General features: G+C 42.3%; 1 protein-coding gene across 7 annotated transcripts in view; it reads left to right on the top strand.

Moving 5' to 3' along the window:
* The window catches only part of epb41a (erythrocyte membrane protein band 4.1a), a 113,000-nt gene that overhangs the window by 29,060 nt on the left and 70,073 nt on the right, over window positions 1–13,867 (top strand). For 6 of the 7 annotated variants that reach the window (XM_082961344.1, XM_082961348.1, XM_082961347.1 and 3 more), the window contains 5 exons: window positions 3,262–3,552; window positions 7,790–7,894; window positions 12,816–12,858; window positions 13,188–13,232; window positions 13,489–13,564. In XM_082961344.1, the coding sequence (XP_082817470.1) occupies window positions 3,262–3,552; window positions 7,790–7,894; window positions 12,816–12,858; window positions 13,188–13,232; window positions 13,489–13,564 (560 nt within the window). The remainder of the gene's footprint in view (window positions 1–3,261; window positions 3,553–7,789; window positions 7,895–12,815; window positions 12,859–13,187; window positions 13,233–13,488; window positions 13,565–13,867) is intronic. The other variant, XM_082961346.1, reaches the window with a different exon arrangement.

The following is a 13,867-nucleotide window of genomic DNA, read 5'->3' as shown; positions in this document are numbered from 1 at the left end:
TGTTTTGTTCAATCAAGTTCATATTTATATCAAAAACCAGCTTTTTACATTAGCATGTGACGTTCAGAACTAGCATACCCCCCGCAAACTTCCGGGGAATTCGCTAACATTTTACTAAATTACTCACGATAAACGTTCACAAAAAGCATAACAATTATTTTAAGAATTATAGATACAGACCTCCTCTATGCACTCGATATGTCCGATTTTAAAATAGCTTTTTGGTGAAAGCACATTTTGCAATATTCTAAGTACATAGCCCAGGCATCACGGGCTCTCTATTTAGACACCCGGCAAGTTTAGCACTCACCATAATCATATTTACTATTATAAAAGTTTCATTACCTTTTGTTGTCTTCGTCAGAATGCACTCCCAGGACTGCTACTTCAATAACAAATGTTGGTTTGGTCCAAAATAATCCATCGTTATATCCGAATAGCGGCGTTTTGTTCGTGCGTTCCAGACACTATCCGAAATGGTAAAGAAGTGTCGCGCGCATGGCGCAATTCGTGACAAGAAAATTGTAAATATTCCATTACCGTACTTCGAAGCATGTCAACCGCTGTTTAAAATCAATTTTTACGCCATTTTTCTCGTAGAAAAGCGATAATATTCCGACAGGGAATCTCCTTTTCGGCAAACAGAGGAAAAAATCACAAAGGCGGGGGCGGTCGGGTCACGCGCATAAGCCCAGAGTCCCTTGATCGGCCACTTGAGAAAGGCGATAATGTGTTTCAGCCTGGGGCTGGAATGACGACATTCTGTTTTTTCCCGGGCTCTGAGCGCCTATGGACGACGTGGGAAGTGTCACGTTAGAGCAGAGATCCTTAGTAAAAGATAGAGATGGAAAAGAAGTTCAAGAAATGGTCAGACAGGCCACTTCCTGTAAAGGAATCTCTCAGGTTTTGACCTGCCATTTGAGTTCTGTTATACTCACAGACACCATTCAAACAGTTTTAGAAACTTTAGGGTGTTTTCTATCCATATGTAATAAGTATATGCATATTCTAGTTACTGGGTAGGAGTGGTAACCAGATTAAATCGGGTATGTTTTTTATCCAGCCGTGTCAATACTGCCCCCTAGCCCTAACAGGTTAAGACCCTGTTCCTTCCTTCAGTGTCTACAGTGATTTACTTTACGTTTTGCTGTATTGCTACTTTAATTATTCATTGCCAGAGCCTTTTTGTGTGTGTATGTGTGTGTGCGTGTATGTGCGTGTGTGTGCGTGTGTGTGCGTGTGTGTGCGTGTGTGTGTGTGTGTGAGTGTGAGAGAGACAGTGACAAAGCCTTTGTTTAGCTTGCCTGTAGAGATGCAGAATCAGAACGGTTGACCTGACTAATAACTTTTGGCTTTGAGCTTAGGGTTAATGGTTTTTAAATGCCTTCAGTTGTGTAGTTGTAAAGGTATCATGTGTTAACTGACTGGACATTGTCTGAGACTGAACAATGATGGTATAGACGAGCTTACCTATCTATATATACAGTTGAAGTCGGAAGATTACATACACTTAGGTTGGAGTCATTAAAAGTTGTTTTTCAAACACTCCACAAATTTCTTTTTAAACTATAGTTTTGGCAAATCGGTTAGGACATCTACTTTGTGCATGACACAAGTAATTTTTCCAACAATTGTTTACAGACAGATTATTTCACTTATAATTCACTGTATTCCAGTGGGTCAGAAGTTAACATACACTAAGTTGACTGTGCCTTTAAACAGCTTGGAAAATTCCAGAAAATGATGTCATGGCTTTAGAAGCTTCTGATAGACTAATTGACATCATTTGAGTCAATTGGAGGTGTAAATGTGGATGTATTTCAAGGCCTACCTTCAAACTCAGTGCATCTTTGCTTGACATCATGGGAAAATCAAAAGAAATCAGCCAAGACCTCAGAAAAAATTGTAGACCTCCACAAGTCTGGTTCATCCTTGGGAGCAATTTCCAAATGACTGAAGGTACCACGTTCATCTGTACAAACAATAGTACACAAGTAAAACACCATGGGACCACGCAGCCATCATATCGCTCAGGAAGGAGACGCGTTCTGTCTCCTAGAGATGAACGTACTTTGGTGCAAAAAGTGCAAGTCAGTCCCAGAACAACAGCAAAGGACCTTGTGAAGATGCTGGAGGAAACGTATCTATATCCACAGTAAAACGAGTCCTATGTCGACATAACCTGAAAGGCTGTTCAGCAAGGAAGAAGCCACTGCTCCAAAACCCCCATAAAAAGCCAGACTACGGTTTGCAACTGCACATGGGGACAAAGATTGTACATTTGGAGAAATGTCCTCTGGTCTGATGAAACAAAAACAGAACTGTTTGGCCATAATGACCATCGTTGTGTTTGGAGGAAAAAGGGGGAGGCTTGCAAGCCGAAGAACACCATCTCAACCTTGAAGCACAGGGGTGGCCGCATCATGTTGTGGGGGTGCTTTGCTGCAGGAGGGTCTGGTGCAATTCACAAAATAGATGGCATCATGAGGCAGGAAAATTATGTGGATATATTGAAGCAACATCTCAAGACATCAGTCAAGAAGTTAAAGCTTGGACGCAAATGGGTCTTCTAAATAGACAATGACCCCAAGCATACTTCCAAAGTTGTGACAAAATGGCTTAAGGACAACAAAGCCAAGGTTTTGGAGTGGCCATCACAAACCTCTGACCTCAATCCTACAGAAAATGTGTGGGCAGAACTGAAAAGGTGTGTGTGAGCAAGGAGGCCTACAAACCTGACTCAGTTACACCAGCTCTGTCAGGAGGAATGCGGCAAAATTCACCCAACTTATTGTGGGAAGCTTGTGGAAGGCTACCTGAAACGTTTGACTCAAGTTAAACAATTTAAAGGCAATGCACCAAATACTAATTGAGTGTATGTAAACTTCTGACCCACTGGGAATGTGATGAAAGGAATACAATTTAAAATAAATCATTTTCTCTACTATTATTCTGACATTTGACATTCTTAAAATAAAGTGGTGATCCTAACTGACCTAAGACATGGAATTTGTACTAGGATTAAAAATGTCAGGAATTGTGAAAAACTGAGTTGAAATGTATTTGGCTAAGGTGTATGTAAACTTCCGACTTCAACTGTATCAATATCATGTCTTTGTCGTTTGTAAAGCTGTTTGTTCTGTGTAGCTTTAAGCAAGAATGTTTGTCTTACACACAGATGAAAATGTGGTCATGTATGTGTATTTGGAATTAATATAAAATGGAATGTGTTAAAAATGTGTCTTGTGTCTTTTTCTCCAGCCTGTCCAGGTAGACCAGAAGGAAGACACTGAGAAAGACTCTGAGGACGAGGGGGGAGAGAAAGACAAGGAGAAAAGAGAAGAGGACAGTGCCCAGGAGAAGGAGAAAAAGGAAGGGGACCCTGAGGGAGAGGGAGAAGGAAGAGAGGGCGAGGAGGGGGAGGGAGAGAAAGGGCTAAAGGAGAAGACAGCAGAGGAAGACGCTCAACCTCTTAAGGCTACCCGTCGACCCAGGATCATGCAAATTAAAGTTACACTGCTGGACGACACTCTGTATGAGTGTGAGCTGGATGTAAGTCCCAAATCATTCTTTATTATAGCTGGAATCCTAGGATACATACAGTGAGGGGAAAAAAGTATTTGATCCCCTGCTGATTTTGTACGTTTGCCCACTGACAAAGAAACGATCAGTCTATAATTTTAATGGTAGGTTTATTTGAACAGTGAGAGACAGAATAACAACAAAAAAATCCTGAAAAACGCATGTCAAAAATGTTATATATTGATTTGCATTTTAATGAGGGAAATAAGTATTTGACCCCTCTGCAAAACATGACTTAGTACTTGGTGGCAAAACCCTTGTTGGCAATCACAGAGGTCAGACGTTTCTTGTAGTTGGCCACCAGGTTTGCACACATCTCAGGAGGGATTTTGTCCCACTCCTCTTTGCAGATCTTCTCCAAGTCATTAAGGTTTCGAGGCTGACGTTTGGCAACTCGAACCTTCAGCTCCCTCCACAGATTTTCTATGGGATTAAGGTCTGGAGACTGGCTAGGCCACTCCAGGATTCTTCTTGAGCCACTCCTTTGTTGCCTTGGCCGTGTGTTTTGGGTCATTGTCATGCTGGAATACCCATCCACAACCCATTTTCAATGCCCTGGCTGAGGGAAGGAGGTTCTCACCCAAGATTTGACGGTACATGGCCCCGTCCATCGTCCCTTTGATGCGGTGAAGTTGTCCTGTCCCCTTAGCAGAAAAACACCCCCAAAAGCATAATGTTTCCACCTCCATGTTTGACGGTGGGGATGGTGTTCTTGGGGTCATAGGCAGCATTCCTCCTCCTCCAAACACGGCGAGTTGAGTTGATGCCAAAGAGCTCCATTTTGGTCTCATCTGACCACAACACTTTCACCCAGTTGTCCTCTGAATCATTTAGATGTTCATTGGCAAACTTCAGACGGGCATGTATGTGTGCTTTCTGGAGCAGGGGGACCTTGCGGGCGCTGCAGGATTTCAGTCCTTCACGGCGTAGTGTGTTACCCATTGTTTTCTTGGTGACTATGGTCCCAGCTGCCTTGAGATCATTGACAAGATCCTCCCGTGTAGTTCTGGGCTGATTCCTCACTGTTCTCATGATCATTGCAACTCCACGAGGTGAGATCTTGCATAGAGCCCCAGGCCGAGGGAGATTGACAGTTCTTTTGTGTTTCTTACATTTGCGAATAATCGCACCAACTGTTGTCACCTTCTCACCAAGCTGCTTGGCGATGGTCTTGTAGCCCATTCCAGCCTTGTGTAGGTCTTTCAATCTTGTCCCTGACATCCTTGGAGAGCTCTTTGGTCTTGGCCATGGTGGAGAGTTTGGAATCTGATTGATTGATTGCTTCTGTGGACAGGTGTCTTTTATACAGGTAACAAGCTGAGATAAGGCGAACTCCCTTTAAGAGTGTGCTCCTAATCTCAGCTCATTACCTGTATAAAAGACACCTGGGAGCCAGAAATCTTTCTGATTGAGAGGGGGTCAAATACTTATTTCCCTCATTAAAATGCAAATAAATTTATAACATTTTTGACATGCATTTTTCTGGAATTTTTGGTTGTTATCCTCTCTCACTGTTCAAATAAACCTACCATTAAAATTATAGACTGATCATTTCTTTGTCAGTGGGCAAACGTACAAAATCAGCAGGGGATCAAATACTTTTATCCCTCACTGTAGCCTGGGGGACCCAGGACGGTTTGTGCTGTCTTGCCAAATTCTATAAACTTGTCAGATTTGTCCATACAGTACCAGTGAAAAGGTTGGACACACTATGAAATAACACATATGGAATCATGTAGTAACCAAAACAGTGTTAAACAAATCAAAATCTATTTTATATTTGAGATTCTTCAAAGTAGCCACCCTTTGCCATGATGACAGCTTTGCACACTCATTCTCTCAACCAGCTTCACCTGGAATGCTTTTCTAACAGTCTTGAAGGAGTTCTCACATATGCTGAGCACTTGTTCGCTGCTTTTCCTTCACTCTGCGGTCCAACTCATCCCAAACCATCTCAATTAGGTTGAGGTCAGGTGATTGTGGAGGCCAGGTTTTGATATCTTCTCTATTATTGTACAATGTACTGTAGAAAATAGTAAAAAAAATAAAAAACTTGAATGAGTAGGTGTGTCCAAACTTTTGACTTTTACTGTACATACATATACAGTTGAAGTCAGAAGTTTACATACACTTAGGTTGGAGTCATTAAAACTCGTTTTTCAACCACTCCACAAATTTCTTGTTAACAAACTATAGTTTTGGCATGTCGGTTAGGACATCTACTTTGTGCATGCCACAAGTAATTTAAATTTTAAGTAATACATGACTTTGTTACCCGTTTTATAAGAGATTCCCCAAAATTGAAATCTTCCAGGCATTTATATATAAACTCCAGCCGTACTTTATCAAAAGCCTTTTCAAAGTCAGCTATGAATAGCAGGACTGGTTTTCCACATTTTTCATAGTGTTCTATTATTTCCAATGTATCGTCCATGTAAAATACCTTTCTGATTAGAATGAATAATATCCGACAATATCATTTTAATTCTATGCGCTATATATTTTGCTAGACTGGCTTTTTGGGTACAATGCCTTCCGAAAGTATTCAGACCCCATGACTTTTTCCACATTTTGATACGTTACAGCCTTATTCTAAAATTGATTAAATTAATTATTTTCCTCATTAATCTGCACACAATACCCCATAATGACAAAGCGAAAACAGGTTTTTATAATGTTTACAAATATGTTAAAAATGAAATCATAAATACCGTATTTACATAATTATTCTGATCCTTTGCTATGAGACTCAAAATTGAGCTCAGGTGCATCCTGTTTCCATTGATCATCCTTGAGATGTTTCTACAACTTGATTGGTGTCCACCTGTGGTAAATTCAATTGATTGGACATGATTTGGAAAGGTACACACCTGTATATAAAAGGTCCCACAGTTGACAATGCATGTCAAAGTAAAAAACATACCATTAGGTCGAAGGAATTGTCCTTAGAGATCCGAGACAGGATTGTGTCGAGGCACAGATCTGGGGAAGGGTGCCAAAAAATGTCTGCAGCATTGAAGGTCCCCAAGAACACAGTGGCCTCCATCATTCTTAAATAGAGAAGCTTGGAAGATTCTTCCTAGAGCTGGCACCCTGGCCAAACTGAGCAATCAGGGGAGAAGGGCCTTGGCCAGGGAGGTGACCATAACCCAATGGTCACTCTAACAGAGCTCCAGATTTCCTCTATGGAGATAGGAGAACCTTTCAGAAGGACAACTATCTCTGCAGCACTCCACCAATCAGGCCTTTGCGGTAGAGTGGCCAGATGGAAGCCACTCCTCAGTAAAAGGCACATGCCAGCCCGCTTGGAGTTTGCAAAAAGGCACTTAAAGACTTTCAGACCATGGAAACAAGATTCTCTGGTGTGATGAAACCTGGATTGAATTCTTTGGCCTGAATGCCAAGCGTCACTCCTGGAGGAAACCTGGCACCATCCCTACAATGAAGCATGGTGGTGGCAGCATCATGCTGTGGGGATGTTTTTCAGCGTCAGGGACTGGGAGACTTGTCAGGATCGAGGGAAATATGAACGGAGCAAAGTACAGAGAGACCCTTGATGCAAACCTGCTCCAGAGCACTCAGGACCTCAAACTGGGGCGAAGGTTCACCTTCCAACAGGACAACGACCCTAAGCACACAGCCAAGACAATGCAGGTGTGGCTTTGGGATAAGTCTCTGAATGTCCTTGAGTGGTCCAGCCATAGCCCAGACTTGAACCCTATAAAACATCTCTGGAGAGACCTGAAAATAGCTGTGCAATGACGCTACACATTCAACCTGACAGAGTTTGAGAGGATCTACAGATAAGAATGGGACAAACTCCCCTTATACAGGTGTGCCAAGCTTGTAGCGTCAAACCCAAGAAGACTCAAGGCCGTATTCGCTGCCAAAGGTGCTTCAACAAAGTACTGAGTCAAAAGGGTCTGAATACTTATGTAAATGTGATATTTCAGTTTTTTTTTTTTTTTTTTTTTTTTTATACAACTTGTTTTGCTTTGCTTTGTTTTTATGGGGTATTGTGTGTGTAGATTGATGAGGGAGAAAAGCAATTTAATCAATTTTAGAATAAAATGTGGAAAAAGTCAACTGGTCGGAATATTTTCAGAAGACACTGTATCTCTCCTGCTTTTAGAAACATGGCAAATGCCCTACACAGTTAAAGACAGGTTTATTATGGCTCTGTATGACATCTCTCTCTTCCCTTTAGAAACATGCCAAAGGTGTGGAGCTGTTCACCAAGGTGTGTGACCACCTCAACCTGCTGGAGAGAGACTACTACGGCCTGGCCATCTGGGAGTCGCCCTCCATGAAGGTCCAAAGTTTCCAAACTTTTTTGCTTTGTAACCCACAAGTTGAGGTGTCTTGAGTTGTCACCTGATTGGCTGAATACCCAGGGCGCGAGGTGGTTGGAGTTGTTATGACAGAAATATGATGCCAAGTTTTCAAACTATCTGTAGTTTCTTTGAGAAAATATATAAAGCAATCTGTGCATTTGAACAACACCATCAATACACCTATTTCACTTTTGCATGTCAAAAACCAAATGACCACTGCTGCACATGCTGCCACTGTTTTGAATGGATTAGATTAAACTGTTTTGAGCGAGCAGGCAGCTCACGCACAAACAAGTTCACCAGGGAGAACGCAACAAGCATGCAGATGATTTAAGTGAAAACACATTATCTAACTGGGGATAGCTAGCTAACATAATGTCCCAAAACATTATCTAACTGGGGATAGCTAGCTAATATAATGTCACAAAGCATTATCTAACTGGGGATAGCTAGCTAACATAATGTCACAAAGCATTATCTAACTGGGGATAGCTAGCTAACATAATGTCACAAAGCATTATCTAACTGGGGATAGCTAGCTAACATAATGTCACAAAGCATTATCTAACTGGGGATAGCTAGCTAACATAATGTCACAAAGCATTATCTAACTGGGGATAGCTAGCTAACATAATGTCACAAAGCATTATCTAACTGGGGATAGCTAGTGTCGTGTCTTTGGCATCATTAAAACTGAATACGTATTTATCAAATAACTCTGTAATTATTATTACGCGATTAAACTGATTAATCATGTAACTGTAATTAACTAGGAAGCCTGTCTGTGCCCCTGGGGGCGTGCTAAGGACTTAGTGAAACTTTGAACAGAAATACAATTCTCTCACATTAACATCATTACATAGCATCCCATCATCTCACAAATAGCTTCATCCTTATTCATTCATTTTATACAACCATTAGATGTAAGTCTCATACCTGAGACTCTTCTATAAAAATGGTTATGGTAATGTGGCCATATTGTCTCTCATGAGTTTCACAAAATTGTACCAAATGGACCAGTTTATATCTGGATTCTTCACCGATCTTTTATACCTTCTGCAGAACATAAATGTCGTTCAGTTCTCCAGTTCTGTGAGGTGGAAGAAATTCCTTTGTCCTCTCTATGAAACTCACTCGTCATATGACGCCACCTTTCCAACAAGTCAGTTCGTAAAATGTCTTCCCTGCTAGAGCTGCCCTGGTCAACTGTAAGTGCTGTTATTGTGAAGTGGAAACGTCTAGGAGCAACAACCGCTCAGCCGCGAAGAGGCAGGCCATACAAGCTCACAGAACAGGACCTCCAAGTGCTGAAGCGTGTAGTGTGTCTGTCCTCCGTTGCAACACTTGTATAGCCTAAGAAAGTAGCAGAAATGTGCAGAAAGTAGTTTTGAACACATTTTATTGAAGGGAAACAATAACAGTCTTGAACTTTTTTGGCAACATAGTGATATATTCTTATGTACTGTAGAATGAGGAATTCAACTACAAAATACTAGTCTTCTCCCATTTGTTTAACCATTGCTCCCACTCACAAGATGTATAAACAACAGTAAATAAGAATAAGATAATAGATAAAACAAAAACGTGAAGAACATAAATCAATCAACTCTAATTAGCACATGTAGGATAGTATGCAAGCGTGTGTGCACTGACTTTGCAGATGTATTTCTCACATGTGCAGCACATAGTATTTGTTTTACAGTCCTTATTTGGGGGTCAGAATTGGCATCTCCACTTGCCTGCCCCAGCTGCAGCCTCAGGTGGATCAGGACAAGATTCAGCCCCCTGAACAGCTTTCACAAGCGCTGCAGAAGTTGCTGTGCGGGTGAGGCGCTCCCTTTGAATGTGTGGGGTTACAAGTGCCTTTCCCAGCTGCTCCAGGAACACCCTTCTCTTGTTCCGCTTATCAGGCATCCAGGTAGGGTTGAACTTGTTCCGTATCACGAAGGCATTGTATGAGGACACATCAATGATGTTATGGAAGGTGACCAGAGGCCAGCGGATAGTCATCCTCCTGCAGCTGTAAGTTCCAATCACCTTGTCCAGGTTGTCCACACCTTCTTTGTTGTGGTTGTAGTCCAGGATGATGGCTGGCTTCCTGTCCTCACGATCACTGATCTCAGCCGTTTTGTGCAGTGTGCGCAGAGGACCACATTCTTGTTCCTCTTTGGGAAAGAAACTAGTGGTGGTAGGGGTGAAGGCAAACTTTGATGAGAAGGTCTCTCTCCCCCTTGTTGCGAGGAGTGCAGGGGGGAGCTCAGGCTTGTTCTTTCTAACTGTGCCAACCATGGTGATCTTCCTCTTCAGGAGCTGCTGGCTGAGTTCATAAGAGGTGAAGAAATTGTCACACGTGACATTGTGCCCCCTCAGCCCATCTGTCCCATCAAGCACAACTCGCATCCCTTGGTTCTTCTCCGGACCTCCACTGGTCGGCTTCCCTGTGCAGACTTGCATCTTCCAAGTGTAGCTGGATTGTGCATCACAGGCCACCCATATCTTGATGCCATACTTTGCTGGCTTGCTGGGCATATACTGCCGGAAGGGACAGCGACATTTTGACAAAAGAGATTACTGTCAGTAATTATTATCAGTGTCACAAAAAACAAATCAATGATATTACAGCAATACATAATAAAATTAACAGTGAAAATCACTTACATTACAGATATGAAAATATAAAATGTACCTCTGAATGGAACCAGTTCCAGTTACCATCCACTGTTACTTCAGGCCCAGGGTTGTAGAGGTATGGCCTCATCCACTGTTACTTCAGGCCCAGGGTTGTAGAGGTATGGCCTCATCCACTGTTACTTCAGGCCCAGGGTTGTAGAGGTATGGCCTCATCCACTGTTACTTCAGGCCCAGGGTTGTAGAGGTATGGCCTCATCCACTGTTACTTCAGGCCCAGGGTTGTAGAGGTATGGCCTCATCCACTGTTACTTCAGGCCCAGGGTTGTAGAGGTATGGCAGACGCTCCACCCACTACTCCCAGACCTCTTTTATGGTCGCCAGTTTGTCTCCCCCCAGTCTTGACTCACGGTTATCAAATCGTAGCATTCTTGAGAAAGTGTGAAAGACTTTCAGTGGCATCGTGGCACGGAAAACAGCCCTTCCACTCTCTGCATCCCAGAGACCACATGTAGCTTTGCCTCGGGACCTATACACACCTGCTAAGATTAGCAGGTTTATGTAGGCACGCAGGTCAATCTCATCCATCCTTTTCCAGTTGTCTCCATATTTACGGAAACCCTCCAAATTTGTCATCTCCAGGATGATTTTTTCAATGGCTTGAGTGATGAACATGTAGAATGTTGAGGCGATGTCCTGGGCATGGGCAACTGCATGCCTTGTGGTCCCTGGGGTCATCCTCATGACATTTTGTGCTGCCATCCTGCCCTGGTTGTCATATGGTTACAAAGACCATGTTATTTTGCCGTTCTTTGACAAAAATGTCTCTTTCAGCTTGGGGGATTTTTTCTTCATCTGAAGATGCATCGTGCTCTGGGTTATATTCTTTCCCATCTTCAGATACCTCCTCCTCTTCTAAATCATTGTTCTCTTGTTCCTCCTGGACATCTGAAAAAATCTGATCTACGACCTGTTGGCCACTGAAAAGTGCACTCATGGCTTCAGCAAAGACACAACTGGGGGGACTGTCATCTGCAGCACCTTTATAGCCTCTGACTGCATTCCCCATGAGTAAACAATACTTTCAATACATTTTTATTTTGTCTGATTTCTTAAAAGAAATTGTCTAAAAAAAACATTTTTATTTTGTCTGTGAACTTTGTCTGAGAAAGTTTTTGTCTTGTTTTGAATTCAATCAGTAGCACACAATCTCAATTTTTCATTGTGTGTGTGTGTGTGTGTGTGTGTGTGTGTGTGTGTGTGTGTGTGTGTGTGTGTGTGTGTGTGTGTGTGTGTGTGTGTGTGTGTGTGTGTGTGTGTGTACATTATTTTAGAACTACCGAACTGACCCTAAGATAATATTTGTACCCTGGTGGTGTACAGTTTTCATGGAAATATGAACAAAGGCGATGTTTCACTTTTTCTAATGTTGGGGTCACTCTAGGAAAAATCATCAAATTTCAAGTTGAAAAAATATAATTTAGGGGGTTTTCTCTGCTGTTAAACATAGTGATGGGTCATTTTTTACCCTTAAGTTGTCTTAAGTCACTGTTACTAATATTGCTCCTGTAAGTCACTGTTACTAATGTAACTTCTTTGCAGGACGGCCACTCCTAGGGAGAGTAGCAACAGTGCTGAACTTTCTCCATTTATAGACAAGTTGTCTTACTGTGGACTGATGAACATCAAGGCTTTTAGAGATACTTTATAACCCTTTCCAGCTTTATGCAAGTCAACAATTCTTCATCTTAGATCATCTGAGATCTCTTTTGTATGAGGCATGGTTGACATCAGGCAATGCTTCTTGTGATTAGCAAACTCAAATTTTGTGAGTGTTTTTAAAGGGCAGGGCAGCTCTAACCAACATCTCCAATCTCGTCTCATTGATTGGACTCCAGGTTAGCTGACTACTGACTCTAATTAGCTGTTGGAGAAGTCATTAGCCTAGGGGTTCACGTACTTTTTCCAACCTACACTGTGAATGTTTAAATTATGTATTCAATATAGACAAGAAAAATTATAATAATTTGTGTTTTAGTTTAAGCAGACTGTGTTTGTCTATTGTTGTGACTTAGATTAAAGATCAGATCACATTTGATGTTCAGTTTATGCAGAGATCCAGGTCATTCCAAAGGGATTCACATACTTTTTCTTGCCACTGTAGATATTGTACATATTAGACACATACTTCTTGTATCTAGTGTTTGATGTTCAGTTTTAAACGTCTGAGTCCTTGTTTTGTCTCATGATGTTCCTTCTCATCTTCCACAGACCTGGATGGATTTCACCAAGGAGATCCGCAGGCAGGTTCAAGGTGAGGCTTCTGCTCTGTTCTCATTGTGTAGGGCCTATCTTGTAACCTCTTGCTAAATTCATGGTAATTATACTGTGGGTGCGTTAGTAAATTTCCTCCAGTGTCGGGCAGTGCGCTCTGGGCCGTTCGTATGTTCAGAGCGTTTTTCTCTCGCAGCGCTCAGAGCGCACACTGGGGCGTTCTGATCGCACAACGGAAGTCAAGCACCGCCAGTTAACCGGTTAAAGTTGGCTGGCTTGCTAGCTTCTTCCTGGAACACACCCAGAATGTGGAAAGGCTGTACACCTCACCGTGACACTCCCGTTTCATTTTCTGCTCCACCTACGTAGGTGCAAAGTTAGACAAGATCTGTGCAGACGCACAATCATGTACAGGTGAGACGAAAATACCGTCGTCATTCATTACTCAGGGGGGTATTCATTAGTGCACACCGTAGCTAAACGTTTTGGAACGAAAATGAGCGTTTCTTATTGGACAAGTTCATGTTAGTCCCTAACAGTCAGTTTTGTTCCGTTTGGTGCCTATTGAATACGACCCAGGTTTTTTTTTTAACATCGCTGTGCATGTTTTAACAAGAGGAAAATGTTACCATGATGTGAATGTGTTTTGATGACAGATTTTTTTCCTCAGGCACCAATTATGACTTCACCTTCAATGTGAAGTTTTATCCTCCTGACCCAGCCCAGCTTTCTGAAGACATCACCAGGTAAACCTCTACCTGCTCCTCTGACTGGTTTCTCTCTGCTAGTCTGCTCTCTGTCTCTGCTAGTCTTCTCTCTGTCTCTGCTAGTCTGCTCTCTCTCTCTCTGCTAGTCTGCTCTCTGTCTCTGCTAGTCTTCTCTCTGTCTCTGCTAGTCTTCTCTCTGTCTCTGCTAGTCTTCTCTCTGTCTCTGCTAGTGTTCTCTCTCTCTGCTAGTCTTCTCTCTGTCTCTGCTAGTCTTCTCTCTCTCTGCTAGTCTTCTCTCTCTGTCTCTGCTAGTCTGCTCTCTGTCTCTGCTAGTCTTCTCTC

This window comes from Salmo salar, chromosome 14 (genome assembly GCF_965601325.2).
Source record: "Salmo salar chromosome 14, fSalSal1, whole genome shotgun sequence".
In the NCBI taxonomy this organism is placed as follows: Eukaryota; Metazoa; Chordata; class Actinopteri; order Salmoniformes; family Salmonidae; genus Salmo; species Salmo salar.
Note: the sequence above shows the minus strand (reverse complement) of the source record. Positions and strands in the feature narration are given on the sequence as shown.